We start from the raw sequence: 17,301 nt of genomic DNA on the forward strand, positions 1-17,301 counted from the left end.
AATTGACTTGATTTTTGGGATACAATTAGATACGCACGGTATCTTGCCATGTACAAAAAAAAAATAATCATGTGAATTTGTTTGAAATTGACTGAGTTATAGCAGCAGGTGCTCAAAATAGTTTTGCTGTATGCCAGTGAAACCAGGCATGTATCAGTGGAGAACACTCAACGGCTACTGTAACAGGTCTTCATCAATAGATGCTTACGGTAGACAATTCGCCTTCCTTGTAACGCTATAGGGTAAATGTACCAATAGTGGTGCTATTAGTAGCTCCTTGTAGTAAAATAATTGAATAAAATTGATAATACCTCAAAATAAAAAGTCTTAAAACGTTAATCGGTAGTTTATCACTTAAATTTGCTAGGAAAAATGTAAAAACCATTGTTTATTTCAGTTTTAGCTAATAAATTACTTGCACCAACTATAGGTACACGGTTCCTATTATGGAGGTAAAATTTAACATTGGTTCCTATAGTGGCGCATTCCATTGAATTCTTATGGGACCCACCACTATAGGAACACTACCACCACTAAAGGTGCAAAGGAGCAAAAAAATTAAGGAAAATAATTGTTTTAAATTGGTTTTTCGCCAAATCCTGCACACAAAACTGAATTAATGTTATTAATTAGGTATGATGCATCCATAAAAAATGCCATTTGTAAATTTTTTGGTCGAAATAGTGCTAAATTGCCACTACCACTACTATTGGTACTACCTGCACTAAGGGAGCTTTTACCCTATATATGCAATTGGATTATGTGAAACAACGACCTCACCAAGGCATTCGAATTTACATATTCAACAACCAAGGCAATAAAAAATCAAGAGAAGATGATGATTAACCTGGGCTTGTTAGGGGAATATCTGTAAATAAAAGAAAATCGGGTTAAGTACGGTTCCTTTGAATTCCACTAAGAATTTGCATCCTTTGACAGATACGTATTTCGACCTCAACTGTAAGGTCGTCTTCAGTGTCTTGTACTTGACTCGACTCGACAAGAGAAGATAGAAAGGAACTGGCTATCAGTCACTTTAGGACTATTAGTTTCAACTAGGATTAGTTCCAAAAAGTCGATATCGTCGAAGGTATATCCTGACAGAACGGTTTATTGAAAGACGTACAATTTGTGCTCACGGACAACCGTTTATTCCAATAAATAACACGAGTTTTAAAATATTTGCATTGAAGAGGATATTAATGCTACCAATTAACCTATCTTTCAGTCACCAACCAACAACGGGCCACGCCTCACTGCTAAAACGTGACCAAAGCTATGCGTCGAACTTCGTCATCGCCCCCCTCGTCGTCGCTGTAAATTTCATCGTCGTCACTGTCTTCGTCGTAATCGGTTTCATCATCCTCGCCGTCGTCGACATCGTCATCTTCGTCCTCGTCACTATCGTCGGTCGTCTCCCACGATTCTTCCAGACTGTAATCAATTGCCGCGACGCCACCGGCCCTTGCACCTCCACCACCACCACCTCGTCCTCCTCCGCCACCACCGCCGCCCTGTCCGTCGTCCATCCTCTGCATCGCGATCCGTTCGGTGTGGATGTTGATTTCCACCTCCCAGCGGAAGTTCATTATCATGAAACCGGCCGTTATCAGCACCGGGAGCGTAATGCGGCTCTTCCACGCCAGATCAGTGAGAAAGAGGAAAGTTCTACCGAAAGCCGAATTCATTGTGATGGGGGCTGGGGGTATTGTACTTGATGGGAGATCACAGGGGTTTCGGATAGTTTTGAGCAGTCTGAAACGAAACAAGTAGATGGAAAGAAAACTCGAAGTTATCTGCTGTTTTCTTTTGCATTTATTAAGTAATATCAATGAGAAATGTCTTTAAGCCAGTACTATTATACGCCATTTTTCAGTTTTTTACGTCTATTAAAAATGTGTAATTTACCGGACATGCTTAATTTTGAAAGATGTTATAATTTCTGAAAAAAAGTGATAATTCTTTTAAATTTTAGGGAAAAATATTCTTTTGAGTGCTTTCAAATATTACCGAACAAATAAAATAACAAAATGATGTACGTAACACCAAAAGAAATAAAAGACAAGTGACACTTTATATTTGTAGAATGGCAATCTAAAAAACGACGTACAATAGAAACATCAAAATTATTTGCTTCTAGCTAATTATGCGCATCTTATTCGTAACATCAATATTGAGTATAAGGATAGCTTTATAAACCACAACATGTAAAATATGAAATAACAATATGCAAGTGGAATGATTTGATCGTTCAATCGTAGTAATCAACATGGTCTCCCGATTTGAATTGGCCGGCTTCTAAAACGCTCAGAAACTTTTCCGTGGTTTGTTGAGTGGTGAGCATGGTGCTATCATCGCGAAGACCCTTAAAGTAGTTGCGAATGCCTTCGTCGTTGGACCGATCTTGGATGTCAACGGTCATATCCGTGTCAACCGGACCGGGAGAGTAGTTCAGGACGACCAGGTCAGGTTCCTCGGCAGCCAACACTCGGAAATACATCTCGCGAGCAGCCTTTCCAGCACAGTAGAATCCCATGCTGTTGAACGGAAGCAAACACGCCTTCGACGTAATATTCACCACCAACTTTTTGGCACAGTCCTTAAACTTGAGCAGAAAGCAGCTGTTCAGGACACCGACCGTGAACAAGTTCGTAGCAAAGTACTCTTCCCATTCCTGGCGATCATTCATGTCGATTGCCTTACGCTCCACGTTGCCAATCGTACCGACATTGTGAACGACCGCTGCCAGGCCAAAGTTTCCGGTCGGTGTCTTCGCCAAGGATTTATCGATGATTTCTTCCAGTAGTTGTTTGGGTGCGTTGGTCAGATCCACCGAACTTGTGACCACAGTGATCCGGGAATTGACTTCCAGGATTGCCGCCTTGGTCGATTCCAGCCCGGAAGCAGACCGTGCCAGTAGAACTACAATGGATCCGGGTTTGACCTTTCGCGCTGTTTCGATTGCAATGCGTTGGCCAATTCCTCGCGAGGCGCCGGTGATCAGCAGGTACGAAATCTGATTCAGATCGGTTTTAGTGGACGATGAAGACGCCATTCTGTTGCGAACAAAAGCGGGATTGTGATTGTTAATGCCACGTTAGAAACACAGAGTTAACTGAACCGTCGACAGTGCCTCGTCGATTGCTATTAGTAACGTGATTTTATGTGAGAAATGGTAATTAGCTTCAAGTGGTTAATGAGAGTTGCATTGCTGAATATGAGTCAGAAATCAGCAATATACGTACATTGCGGTACGAACACGAAGCTAAGCATTTATACTAGTGGAATAAACTGGATAAATTATGGAAAACATGGTAGAGCTTACTGGTCGTTTGGCACCATTTGTACCAATTTGTAGCTACTCTTGTTAGCTAAGGCTACATCAGTCTGAATCGCTATGTAGACATTACAACGTTTTTTTTTAGACCGGAATCTTTGCTCTTACGTGTGGAGTACAATCAGAACTTCATCATAATTAGTCACGAGATGATCAATGAGGGCGTTGGTTCCCTTATTAGGCATGTGGCTCTCATTTTCATCCTACGAAAAACAAAGGATTGAAATGTTGTATGTTTTGTTTCAAACTGTTGTATTTTTTGTTAAAAGTGAGCACGCATGAAACAAAAAGAACGGAATCAATCGGTGCCGTAATCGCTTGTTTTCGAATAGGATGAATATGGGAACGTGAGATTACCGATGGCACAAACACTCTAGCATGTGACAGATGAAGAGTCTTTATCTAATCATCACGTCTGCTAAAATTATTACAACGCATTGTCGATCATCACATCCGTGCTGTTCATAAGGCTAACATGCCTCTTCATGTGAACTAGCCAATCTAGAAAGCCCACTGTAACTCGTTTTCACTAAGTTGTTTACGATATTGAAACAGTATTCACTCAAAAACAATGGTTTTTTTTCTCAGATATCGATGCTGCTTTCGACGGTATATTTCGATGCCATATTGGAAGCCACACGAAGTCAGGGTATATCTCCAATGATTTCTATCTGGATTTATCAAATGTTCAAAAACTGACATCTCTTCTCGACATTGTGTCAAGCAGCGTTTAGGAAATTTAGTGTTTGTGGATGCCCCTAAGGGGGAGTCTTATCCCCACTTTTGTAGCAGATACGCTGTTGACGCTCCTGGTGTCGCCAATATAACCTTTCGATAAATCCGAGCAAAACATCCATTGGTCTCTTCACGAAAAGACCAAATCGTAATGGCGTACGACCTTTGCGTCCCTTTGATTCTAAAATCGATGTAACTGAATAGGTAAAGTACGTTGGATTTATTCCTGATTCCAAGCTTACCTGAATACTTTATATTGAGTCTAAAACATGGTCTAAAATCAAGAAACCTTGTATGGCCTTCGGGTAATGCCTGTAAACATTTGGTAAAACATAGGGTCTAAAATCCAAATATATCGAATTGATTTATACAACTGTTGTTCGACCAATATTGGCATATGGATGTCTTGTGTGGAGGCAAAAGGGTGAAATGAGAACAATCTAATCAAAATTAGGCCATCTCCATGTGCTTGATGTTCTGAACACCGCAGCGCTTAAAGTCATTATGACCCAGACAAGCACGCTGAGCGTACGCTACGTCAGCGGGGTGAGGCTGTCCTAATGCACGAAGAAGGTTAAACAAAATACAGCTTTTTGCAGTGGCTTCACTTCCCTATGCTGGTCAAAGCATAGCAGTTTCCAGACAGTTATCACAAGGCGAATATTAAGCAGGCTTATACATTCGCATGTGATAGCTGTAACATTCCGTAAAATAAGATGAAAAAGATATGCCTTCTTGACGAGTAATGGCGACCGAGTCAGTTCGTTGTCATAACATAAACTAATTCACATATTGAATAGATGCTCTGTCAACAAGAGAACTCGATCAGTGGGTTTGGTCATTATGCAATCCTAGATTATACAGAGTATGGTTTGGTTAGCCATAACAATAAATAGCTATAAATCCGATTACAGAACTGCGTATCATTTGATATGCAACAGTCTTGCGCAACAGCGTTTCCGAGTAGGGTAAAAGATATAATTTGGACATGTATGTAATTAGGACAGGCACGGTGATGTATGTCTTGTTCCGAAGAACTAATAAAAGTAGATACTTCTCAATATCGATTACTGGATCAATCAGACTTTTTTCTGATGACTTGCGTTGAAAATACGCTTAACAATTAAGAATTTATTTCAAAATTATGTAAACTGTGTCGCTTAAACCCCTCAAATGCACAGGTATGCAAGAGGACTTACATTTTATTTATACAATATGCACCTCAAAATCGATGAATTTATATGTAATTGTAAGAAATTTGAAAGCCTTATTGCAATGAGAAATGTGCAATAAAAAAGTATTGGGCAGCCAATCTCTTAACATTCATCTGAAACGCCTAAAATAGGTGGTGTCCAAAATATATTACAAGCTTTCTACTGTTAATATATTTTGGTCATTTGATAAACTACATGGAAATGCTGTGCGATTGTATACTTGGAGGCGTATTCTGTCGGTCTGGCGATTTTTCTTTGTTTTTAACAAATATATGCTTGTTTAACGAAGAAATTTGATTATTTGCAAGAAAACATTTGTTAGTTAATACTACTTCTATTATTTAACCCTTTATAAGGCCGAAAAAACTAGAAGAGTTGTCAACGCGTACTATTATGGAAATGATTATATACATGATTACTAGGGTGCCAATGAAAATCGAATTTTCGAATTTCAAAAACGGGTAGTGCTCAAAAGTTTCGTCTCCTCAAAAAAAGTCCCCATGCAAAATTTCAGCTCAATCGGACTTCGCTAAGGGGTGGCCCAAAGCGGTCAAAGTTTGGCTGTTTTGAAACACGAAAAATATCCCAAGGTAGGGATACATGAAAATTTCGAAATCGAAAATTTTTTTTTGATGCCAAATGCCTTAAAAGTGCATGAAACGTCGAGATCTGGTGTTATCTCAAAAAAATTTTTTTGGAAAAAAATTGACTTTTTGGACTTAGAAAATTTTTGAGTTGGGGGAGTGAAATGAATTTGAAATGGAGGATTTGAATTTAGTTGCTGAAATATTCATAGCAATAGTACTGGAAAAAATTTATATCATCGTTGGCAACTGCTAGCATATTATATATCATATATCGTTAGGGTGGTTCAATTATTTTGCATTAGGGTGGTCCTTTTTGTAGAAAAAAATAAAAAATAAGATAACAGTATTAAAAATCTCTTATATAACTGTAAGTCATTTTCAATATTGAATATATATAATATTTCATTAGGGTGGCTCATTTTTTTTAATTAGGGTGGTTCTTTGAGATGTAAATTAACAACAAAAAAATATTTCCAGAAAATTTACCTGTCATATTTTTGTATAGTTTAAAACTATGATCCTTTATTGGCATGTAACACTTTGTTAAGATATTCCTAGACCAACATGTGGAAAGGGCGTAACAACCATTGCGAATTTCTACTTCTCCTGTCCCTCCCGGGCGTATCACCCATTATTTATGAAATCTTTTATTTTCATTTTAAAATTTTGAATCTTTTTTGTTTTGGGTGCTTCACTTATTTTGCATAAAAGTGGTCCTTTTTGTAGAAAAAAAAATTAAAAAAAACGATAATAGTATTTGTATTTGTATTATTTTTTTCTGTTGGGGTTGTTTTTTTTTTGGAAATTAAGATCAAAAAATTCTTCCAGAAAATTCAACCAGTTAATATTTTTCGTATAGCTTCAAGCCATGATTTCCTACAAATCATTCGGTGACTTATCTATAATGAGATATTCTCTAATTATTATCTCTCCTCTCGTTCTATTTCATTAATCACGGCATCAATATAGTGATTAAAACCGATTTCTATCTACAGAGTTAAATATTGTGGTACGGACTACCAAAGAGATTTATTTACTAGAGAGGTTCATCTCATTGTAAGATTTTAAAAAGTTTTGTGAGACTAAATTTAAAAATTCAAGTAAATATTTATTCAGCTGTTTCTATGAGGAAGAAGAGTTTACTTTGAAGAGTAAAACTGTTTGTTGAACCCCTAAGATGGGGAAGTTTTTCATTAATGCGGTATTTGCAGATATAATTAGCTTTTGCAATGGCCAAGCATGTCCGTACTGAGCGGATGAAATGTGTGCTCTTTTGATTTACACCATCATTGTTCCTGATAGTGGTACTTTGTAGCTTGTTTTTCAAAAATACTTTTAAGGCAGAGCATTTCACTCGAATCTTTAAGCTGTCAGTGTCATGTTAACTCAAAATTTTCCAATCTTTCCGAAAAAAATACTTTTGAAACTGGAGAAATACGAAGTACATCCGAAAAGGGCCAAAACTTATTAAGTTATCAAAAAAAATCAATATTAAATCAGTAATATCTTCTGAACGGTGCATCTTAGAAAAATGTTACCGAAGTACTTTTAGCTTGCAAATTTGATGTTCTTTCATAAAATTAGGATGACAAACTTTTTTGACTTTTCTTAATAGCTTTTTTGAAAATCGTATTTTTTAACATTTTTTTTCATTGTAACCTATTTTTCTCCAGAACAACCTACTGTGCACTAGATAGCATTTTCAGTCAGCTATAACATAAGGATAATTAAAAAATTATTGACATGTAACTTTTAAGGGAAAATCTATATTTTAGTTCAAAACACAAAAACCAAACTTTTTTTTACCGTGCATATTTTTTCCATATAGCACCAACAATTGTCTAAAACTTCGCCGAAGACACCAAACCGATCGGACAAACCGTTTTCGAGATACAATTTTTTGAAGATATCATGTGCATTTTTCATAGGCCCCTCTCATAAGTAACGCTAGATTCAAAATGGCGAACCAAGTATGCAAAACGGTTTTTTTCTCCCCCAAAGACTTGTATGCAAGTTTTAATTGAAATAAAAAAATATGAAATGATATGGAACCGCTCAGCAATCAAAGTGTAAATTCGTCGAAACACATCTAAACTAACGATTTATGCCAAATATTTCGTTTTACCAAATCAAATTTCATAGTTTCAACAATTTTAAGTTGACTACTCAACTTGCACGCAAGTTTTGGAGGTTGGCTTGTATGGCAAATATTGTACCCAAAATAAAATGCTTAAAATTATCAAATTTATTTATGTAAAACGAAATATTTGGCATAGATCGTTAGTTTAGATGTTAATCGACCAATTTACACTTTAATTGCTTAAAAAAATAATTTTCATGCTAAATGGCTTTCAGTCAAAAAAACCCAAAATCACATATTTTGCCCTATAAATTGAGGTATAGCTCAAAATCCTGACGTGCTGGAGCAAATCTGAGCCCGATTCGGATCCAGCGACCCAGAAACTGTCAGAGACATATAAGTTCGCTTCTGAGACAACAAAATGTTTCGCTGTGTAATAATTCTTTTGTGTGCTGACTGCCTTGTACAAATGAGTGCAGTTCAAGTTTAGAAATGTTGTTTGATTCGATTATGGATTTACCAGACACATTTTTTGGATTATATGATATCAAAATATGGTTGAAAAGATATTGCGATTACTATCCAAAAACTGCAGATGTTTCAAGAACCCTTTATATACTGCTTTGGCAACTTCTTCGTCAACAGCCCTGTAGATTTTGAGCGATCCTATCAAACATGTTTGTGCCTATGAACTTCAGACATTACGTATGTCAAACATACCATTTCAGTTGGTTATCCGAAAAACATCAACATTCGAGTTGATTTTATCAAATTAAGGTCATAGTTTACTGAAATTGCAGCACACGAAGACAGAAACCAGTTTTTCAATATATTTTTACAATGAATACGATAAATTGTGCTAACTTTTGTTGAGCTGGCTTAGGCAACGCAAAAGTGTGTCGGTAAAGCAACATTTTTAGAGAATAAATAATTTTTCCCATCTATCTCGTATTATGGAAAGCAGTGATCATAGAGGTCTTTCTTTTGTCATCGTGTGTTTAATTCCAATGTTAAATTATTGTATGTTTTTGTTCGTCCCATCACGTTAGAGTTTAGGTTCACTCACCACTTCGGTATGCTATATGGTAATCTTGTAGCTAAAGTATATTTTGTTTAGATAGATAGAAAGCAACCTACTGTTGTTCTTTCCCCAGTAACGTAACTGTGTTTTCGGAAATGAAGCAGCCCAAGGCCAAGAATCTTTTTAGAAAAGAAAAACGAAAAACTTTTGTTGCACATCATCATCGCCTATCAAGCTGTCATAATTTGGATACGTTTAAAATCAGTTTATTATTCCATATTTTAAACCATAATAAAGATCTGGACCAACATTTGTGTTGCCTAACAACCATTGCAAACGCTTACTTTTCTCGTCCATCCTGGGCGTATCTCAATATTTTATGCAAACTTTTCCCATTAACAGATAGAGGAGAGTCAGCTCTATCTGTTACTGGTAAAAGAATCCAGGGACATAAAAAGCAGAAATTCGCAATGGTTGTTACGCCCTTTCCACATGTTGGTCTAGGAATATCTTAACAAAGTGTTACATGCCAATAAAGGATCATAGTTTTAAACTATACAAAAATATGACAGGTAAATTTTCTGGAAATATTTTTTTGTTCTTAATTTACATCTCAAAGAACCACCCTAATTAAAAAAAATGAGCCACCCTAATGAAATATTATATATATTCAATATTGAAAATGACTTACAGTTATATAAGAGATTTGTAATACTATTATCTTATTTTTTATTTTTTCTACAAAAAGGACCACCCTAATGCAAAATAAGTGAACCACCCTAACGATATATGATATATAATATGCTAGCAGTTGCCAACGATGATATAAGACATTTTCCAGTACTATTGCTATGAATATTTCAGCAACTAAATTCAAATCCTCCATTTCGAATTCATTTCACTCCCCCAACTCAAAAATTTTCTAAGTCCAAAAAGTCAATTTTTTTCCAAAAAAAAATTTTTGAGATAACACCAGATCTCGACGTTTCATGCACTTTTAAGGCATTTGGCATCAAAAAAAAATTTTCGATTTCGAAATTTTCATGTATCCCTACCTTGGGATATTTTTCGTGTTTCAAAACAGCCAAACTTTGACCACTTTGGGCCACCCCTTAGCGAAGTCCGATTGAGCTGAAATTTTGCATGGGGACTTTTTTTGAGGAGACGAAACTTTTGAGCACTACCCGTTTTTGAAATTCGATGGTCAAATTTTTCCCATACATTCCATTGGCACCCTAATGATTACATGTACAAAACAATTTTTGTTTGAAAGAAACTCTCAAAAATCTTGGTGGCAATATAGTTGCCACTGCCCGTTTAGGCCAAAAACGCTGGTGGCAATATAGTTGCCACTGCCCGTTAACCCCAAAAACGAGCTTTTGAGGTGGCAATATAGTTGCCACTGCCCGTTTAGGCCACCAGCGCTGGTGGCAATATTCTTGCCACTGCCCGTTTAGGGTACTTTTCTTCTTTTGACTTCGACAAAAAGCCGGAAAAGAGATTTCAGAGTGGATTGCGGCTTAACCCATAATATAAACTGTGTAGTTCAGCTCATGTCAACTCAGAATAGCTAACCATGTGCGACTGTGGAATCTAGCTCAGTTCTAGGCCTGCTGGCGGACGGAGATAGTCGAGTGACTCCGTAGCTTGAAGAAATAGAAGCGCCCGTTTAGCGAATTGGGAGTCATGAGTTCGAGTCTCACCAGAGTACGTGGATTTCTTTTCATAATTCAAATCTCAATTTGAATGTTGTGCACATGGACGTCAAAGCACTTTCAACAGTGTAATTTCCCACATGGCTTGGTCAGCCAAAGCAAAATCAAGAAATTGACATATATTCGGTGTCCAAAATGCAATTCTAACAGGCGATTGGAAATGGTGATTTTCTCAGCTTACCCCTAATCGCGTATTGGGATCATTATGACCCAGACAGGAATACTGAGCGTGCACTACGTCGGCGCGGTCAACATCAGCTAATGCACGAAGAAAGTTAAAATGCTTTCGTTGAGGTTTTTAGTACCAGGAACGCAAAGTAGAGTCATAGTATAAGCGTATTAGTAACTTTGCAAAATATTCAATTGATTTCTAAGGAATTTAAGGGTCAATTTTCGGCCCGTTGTCCTCAGTCTGTCCAAAATACATGAAATACTTGCTGGTCAAAAGAATTTTCATTGATCTTTAAATAAAGCAAGATGAGTATTGAAATAACACAACTTCGCCAACAATTTGAATTTTGCCAAAATAGACTTCTTGGACCACTGTGCATTGCGATTACTGTGCAAATTCCTAACAAATGCTGTCTCATTTCATAACTACAAGAATAACGACACCACAGATGAAACGAATGCCAAGCTCATCGAGTGACGGTACCCTACAATTATTATATCATCATTAGGTGCTGCCCATCGTACATCGCACATCACCTCCTCTCCCTATAACTTACCTCTGACCGTTGATTACTAGCGACTGGTTGAGCTTTCCGTTCCGCTTTCTTCCCCCTCTTTGCCCGAGTCCGGTTCCTGTTCCTGCGGGGCGTTCGGTTCCTGCTCGAGGTGGTCGTACTTGACCAGATGTACCAACTCTGCCACGGACAGGGCCTGTTCGGGCCTGATGAAGCGCAACAGTTCGTGATTGTTGACCGGTTCGTCCAAATCGAGTTCAGGATTTCCACGTGCCGGTGTACTGCTATTGTCGCTCAGCAGATGCTGCATACACGCTTCCCTGCGTTCGGCCAACTGCTGTAGAACGGTGGGATTCGATCGGATTCGTCTCAATCTGCGCTCTGAAATGGAGAGAAAGAAAAAAAAAACACACGATGATAAGATTTTTAAGGTTTTGTTTTAGTCACATTGTGCTGATCAGAGGTTCCCAAGCAGTAAAAAAGAGCGTTACATTCGCTTTAGAACATCATTTATTTTCGAAAAAAAACGAGACAAATGCGTGGCCCAGATACAAAGGGGTGTAAGTGACCATTTCGTCGATTTTGAGCTGAGCGTATCAGAAAATTCTCCAGATTTCAAGCTTTTGGAAACTTCTTCAAAAATGTTTTTAGGATGATTAGAAAAAATATAAAAAATCGAAGAAAATTAGGTCAAGTCTGAAGGTCTATACATTTTGCATGGGATGAAAAATTGGCGAAAAATTTCAAACCTCATTTACTCGAAAGCAACTCGAAAGCGAGTTTTTGTCACTTACACCGCTTTGCTTATAACCCTTTCAAATGAAACCGCAGTAGATAGAATGATCCGAATAAGCAAAATTATCGCATTTTAAAAATGCTGAACTAGCTCTACCTGCAACTTTTCGTAAAATGAACCAAAAATTTTACACTGTTAGTTGATTAACTAGTTGTGTCAAATGGTTCAAATTTGGGCATCATTGGTCTAAACATCTTACATGAAGTCAGAAGAAGTCAGGAATATTAACCAGATCCAACGCGACGGAATAGGATTTGAGATCGGAAACTCGGTACGTGGATTTCTCAATTTCACTTGCATACTCGCTGATGTAGGTACTCATATAATATATGATATATCATATTATGATCATCTATAGATGGCGGATTCTTGATGCTGCATGAGGTGTGTTAGATCACTCTAAAGAATTTTCACGTCCGATTTACGTGAAATATCACGTAGCTCATCCTTATTCTCAAAACCTCAGAAGTTACGTGCAGTTAGTAACCTTCACTCGATAACCACGTCGTATGCACCACCCTGTTTGGTGCAATCCACCTTATTTTCACGTAAATCGTTTCAATGCGTTTGTGTTAGTGTACTTTCGACTTGGAAGTTTCCGCGAAAGGAAAGTTACGTGACTTTCAGGTGTGAAAAAAAATGCAGTATGGCGTCGAGAAGTAAGTTGGTGCAAGAAATGCTTGCGGATTTAGAGCTTCCGAGCAAGTTGCTCCAAGTATTGAAAAGTAATTTTATTGTTTAGGTCAATTGATAGTGAATAATTATAAGCACATGTGACTTTTTATATTCTCAACAGTTTAAGAAGCTGGTCCATCTGACGGTAACGGAGAAGCAGTTCAGCGAAGGCTTGAAACAACTGGACGACTAAGATTTTGCGTCAAAATCCTTAGATTTGGAATTATCCAATCTTGGAGGACCCGAAAGGTATATATGCACACCATGATTGTCCCAGATGTTTTCTAATACATTTGTGTTTCCTTTTTCCTCAGAAAGCAGTGATCGCACTTCATCGACCAAGCCGATATCCCGAAGCTACTTTGTTGCACACAAAAACCAGCAGTCCGTCAAAGGAACAGTTACCGCTGAACTTACCAGTTTCCCTGATGAAGGCCTTTCCGTTACGAGGTGAAGGTGCAGTAGTGATTCAGCATCCAACAACGCTTGCATCGGCAGCATAGAATTTGAAGGCGTATCTTCTAGTTTAACCCCTTCGGGACGACTTTTTTCACCAACCTCGCCGCTGTAGAACGCGTCAGCGAGGTGCAAATGACCCAACCGTCCTAAAAGGGTTAAATTACAAACGCAAATGGCGCCAACGGTTCGAATCGCCCACCAGCGGGCACAAGTTAACTGCGTAACAGTAATCGAGCACCCTTCAGAGTCGACATCGGTAACAACGATGTGACGACACATGTTCCGGACAGCGTACGATATCGACTTGACCCGGTTGCGTCGGAAACGGGAACATCTCCAAAATCAGAAAACGGCGCAGCAGAAATCGATTATTTATTTATTACTTAATTATTTACTCTAAAATAAAATGCTGATAAAGATTTTTCTTTAATTGATACATATTTGTACCTGCTTGTAGCGCATTTGAGGAGGCAAGAATTTTCAAATCCTTATAAAATGCAATGGCATATTTACCGATAGGGTAAAATCTATGCTTTCTTCATTGCATTTTGTAAGGATTTAGAATCTCTTGCCTCCTCGAATACGCTGCAGGCTGTTGCGGCTGCTTTAGTTTTTATTCCAAAATCATGTATAAATTACGTGAAATTCATGTAGAACTAATCATGTTTTCACGTAAAAGTTACCTGAAATTCCAGTGGCACTCACCCACATTTCACGTAAACGATACGTAAAATGCATGTCAAATTTACCTGACTCATCACGTCGATTATCGAAACACAATTTTTCCAGCTACCTGAAATTCCGGTGAAGGCTACGTGAAAATTATGGTGGATGAAAACTACCTATCTTTTCACGTAAATCGGACGTGAAAATTCTTCAGAGTGTAGGATCCATAGTGCGAACGTTAAAAACTAAGCCACCAGGTCTGCACACGCGACCTCGAAACAGCTTACATCGTGTTGAAAACACTAGCGTCACCTAAGCAGCATGTTGCTACAGTCAGTGGTAAATACGCATATCTAGGTAAGTTTTATATTCACCACTGACAGCAGCGTGGGAACTTTGCGATAGCAGCGCCATCACGCTATTGCCACTTGTGTTGCCGTTTCAAATGACCGTTAAATTCCTTACACAGTTCTGAAACTGGACTTGCATGTCTGTTCCCTGTGGTAGAGTACGTGCAGCTCCAACACTGCCATATTCACGACGTCAGCGTCATGATAACAGGAGGAGGAATTAAGCCCACCAGCTGACGAACGCAAATTGCCTACGACTTATCAATTTCGCCGCCTCCAAGAATATGACCGATTGTAGCACCAACACGCGATCCTTATCGTTACACCAGGAGATCATCACAACAGACGGAATCCCAAATCGACCACGTTCTAATTGGTCGGGGTACTGCTAAACCGAACCAAAGACCATTTTTTGAAAAATTGAGCTTTCTTTACCATTGGATGAAGAAATTGATGATCCTCCTTCCATGTAAAAATGCAGTAATTTTGACAGCTCTTCGTTGAGTAAATTCAAAATTTCTGTTTGGTAGAACATACAAAAAATAAAATTGCATCTAACCAGAGTGAACTGTAAACCATTCCATAGAATCAGCGAAATGTTTTAGTGTTGGTTCAGATGATGAACATTCTAAATTCTGCTCATCGCCTTCAAATTTCTAACTTCCAACCGACTCATAGTAACAATCTGTGAGAGAATTAAACGCGTTATTAGGAATACGGATGTTGGAGGATACAATGGGGCACGTTCGGTGTAGTACTAGATTTGTAATAATGAGCTGAATTTTAACATGGTGAGAAGGTAAATTCTCCGTTTCTGTAATGAAAAGGTGCAAAAAGCGTGGGTATCGTAATTCCTTGCCTAATTTGATGCTGTTTGAGCAAAACTTTGGATAACTATGTTGTTTATGTTGCAAGGAATGGAGAAAACAACAACACTGTTACCCAAAATTTTGCTCAAACTGCATCAAATTAGGCAAGGAATCATAATACCCGCGCTTTTTGCACCATTTCATTGCAGAAACGGAGAATTGACCTTCTCACCATATTAAAATTCAGCTCATTACTACAAATCTAGTACTTCTTCGATCTGTCCTATTATGTTTCGATGGCGCTGATCGCCATTTTTTCAAATCTCATTCAGCCAGACCGAACCAAATCCACTGCGTTTTAGAATCTATTTATTCTCATCATTTATTTATTTATTTATTTCGTCAATCATTGTAGACTACAAGCTTAATGTATAAATCAATACAAAAATCAACTGGTTTTAAATACCTGCGTTATGTCGACACACCTTATACTTATACTTTAACACAGAAGCCGTCATTCAACAACAAGGCTAATAAATATAATGAAGCTTGAAAAAAATCCAACCACTTGGTTCACTTTGGCTGATCGAAAAATGAAATTTTCACGGAAACCATACTACTACCATACTAGACTGACCTTCAGCTAGGTAAAATGACCTAGAGGTAACGTGCTTGGTTATCACTTAAAGGATCCAAGTCCGAATCTCTTTAATATTTTCGAAAAAAATATCTTAGTTCACTTTGGCAGATCATTTTCATGGTTTTCTTCGACCAGTATAAATTTGAAGTACTCAAATTGCTCCACTTTCACATTTCAGGACCTCAGGATATGCAAGGACATCATTTTACATAATCACTCTTGCTCTGTGCCTGCACATGCACCGCCTATAAAAAAAAAACATAGGTGGGAAGGGCTGAGCTGGGAGGGCTTCCGCCGTTCATATTTCAAACTATTTTGAGACCTCCGTGCTACTATACCGCTTCCTCTCTGATTCATGTAGGATTGTGAGTGATATCGATTTCAACTCCATAGACGATGAAAAATCGAGTTTTTTTTTCGAATGGTTTTCTATGAGACAAAGAAACACATTCAGCCACACTGAACTATAAACCATATTCCAATGTTTTTGTTCAGCCAGAGTGAACTGAGTGCGAAGTACTGAAAAATTAAATGTAATTATATCAATGATTTCAAATAATTTACATGCATTCTTCGTCTCTGATGGTTTATAAAGGCTTGTGGTGGGGCTGGCTCACCGGCACTTCCGGTCCGCTTTAGTGCTTTATGCATCATTGTGGCCAGGTGTTGCTCTAGTTTTTCCAACTGTATTGTAAAGCATGAGCGGTGATCCTTGGCATTCTTGTGTAGGTAGGTGTGAGGTAGGTACTCGAAATGTTGATCGATCACCGATTATTGCTGGCAGATGCAGTGGAAAGTTTGTCTTAATACGTATCAATCGTCTCTGACAAACGAGAAAAACTGACCTCACTGATTACCTGTCTCTGAGCCAAATTTGGTATAGAGTCTTCAGTCTCCGATTAATCGCTTCATGTTTGATGGAGGTTTTTAATCCAATGGGTTACATAGCCGCTATCCGAATGAAGAGAGTAATGTTCCGCGTAACATATCACAAATCAAAAGAGATACGGTACATTACGTGGAGCGGATATACTGAATTGGGTACCAGACCAAGTCCCTGCTGGGTGGCGCTAAATAGGTGAGCCATAGACAATAGAATCGTCAATGTCGTAGGGCATAGTATGTGACTATTGTCGAAACAACACTATTTTTGGTCATTGTCCAACCAAAATCATAAGCGGCGTCCACTTACACTAAGGCCCCGAATAAAAATTTGCATTAGCCTGACATTTTATTTTGATGTGTACATCAACATCAAGTTGTAATGTACTTCTGTCGTTGAACATTAGAATACATTACGATTTAGATGTGTTTATGCAAGGTAACATAATGTATACATCAGGAAATCAAATGTTTTATGATGTCAAGAATATTATCCAGAACATCAAAACCTGACGTTTTCAGATGTTTTTTGATGTACAAAAACGTAAGATTCAAACGTTTTTCTGATGTATGTTGATGTATAAAACAATAGATTCAGACGTTCCCTGATGTATATTGATGTATGAAAACGTTACATTCCAACGTTTTT

General features: G+C 37.9%; 2 protein-coding genes and 1 long non-coding RNA gene across 5 annotated transcripts in view; 1 reads left to right on the forward strand and 2 right to left on the reverse strand.

Annotated features, from left to right (window-relative positions):
- Positions 1-1,128: 1,128 nt before the first annotated feature.
- LOC115256421 (uncharacterized) lies at positions 1,129-1,688 on the reverse strand. Its single transcript, XM_029854937.2, has one exon. It carries the CDS (start codon positions 1,686-1,688, stop codon positions 1,260-1,262), a length of 429 nt encoding a protein of 142 aa, XP_029710797.2. The 3' UTR covers positions 1,129-1,259.
- LOC109401716 (sepiapterin reductase) overlaps positions 1,129-17,301 on the reverse strand; it is a 28,274-nt gene continuing 12,101 nt past the window's right edge. Inside the window, exons 3-4 of one of the 3 annotated variants that reach the window (XM_062851097.1) lie at positions 11,418-11,756; positions 1,129-1,755 (exon numbers count right to left, since the gene is read on the reverse strand). In XM_062851097.1, coding sequence (XP_062707081.1) covers positions 11,434-11,756 — 323 coding nt within the window. In that variant the 3' untranslated portion in view covers positions 1,129-1,755; positions 11,418-11,433. The other 2 variants (XM_062851095.1, XM_062851096.1) reach the window with 2 other exon arrangements.
- On the forward strand, positions 13,179-14,130 carry LOC115268472 (uncharacterized). Its single transcript, XR_009996950.1, has 2 exons — positions 13,179-13,370; positions 13,459-14,130. It is a non-coding gene; the product is annotated as an uncharacterized LOC115268472 (long non-coding RNA).

This window comes from Aedes albopictus, chromosome 2 (genome assembly GCF_035046485.1).
Source record: "Aedes albopictus strain Foshan chromosome 2, AalbF5, whole genome shotgun sequence".
Classification (NCBI taxonomy): domain Eukaryota; kingdom Metazoa; phylum Arthropoda; class Insecta; order Diptera; family Culicidae; genus Aedes; species Aedes albopictus.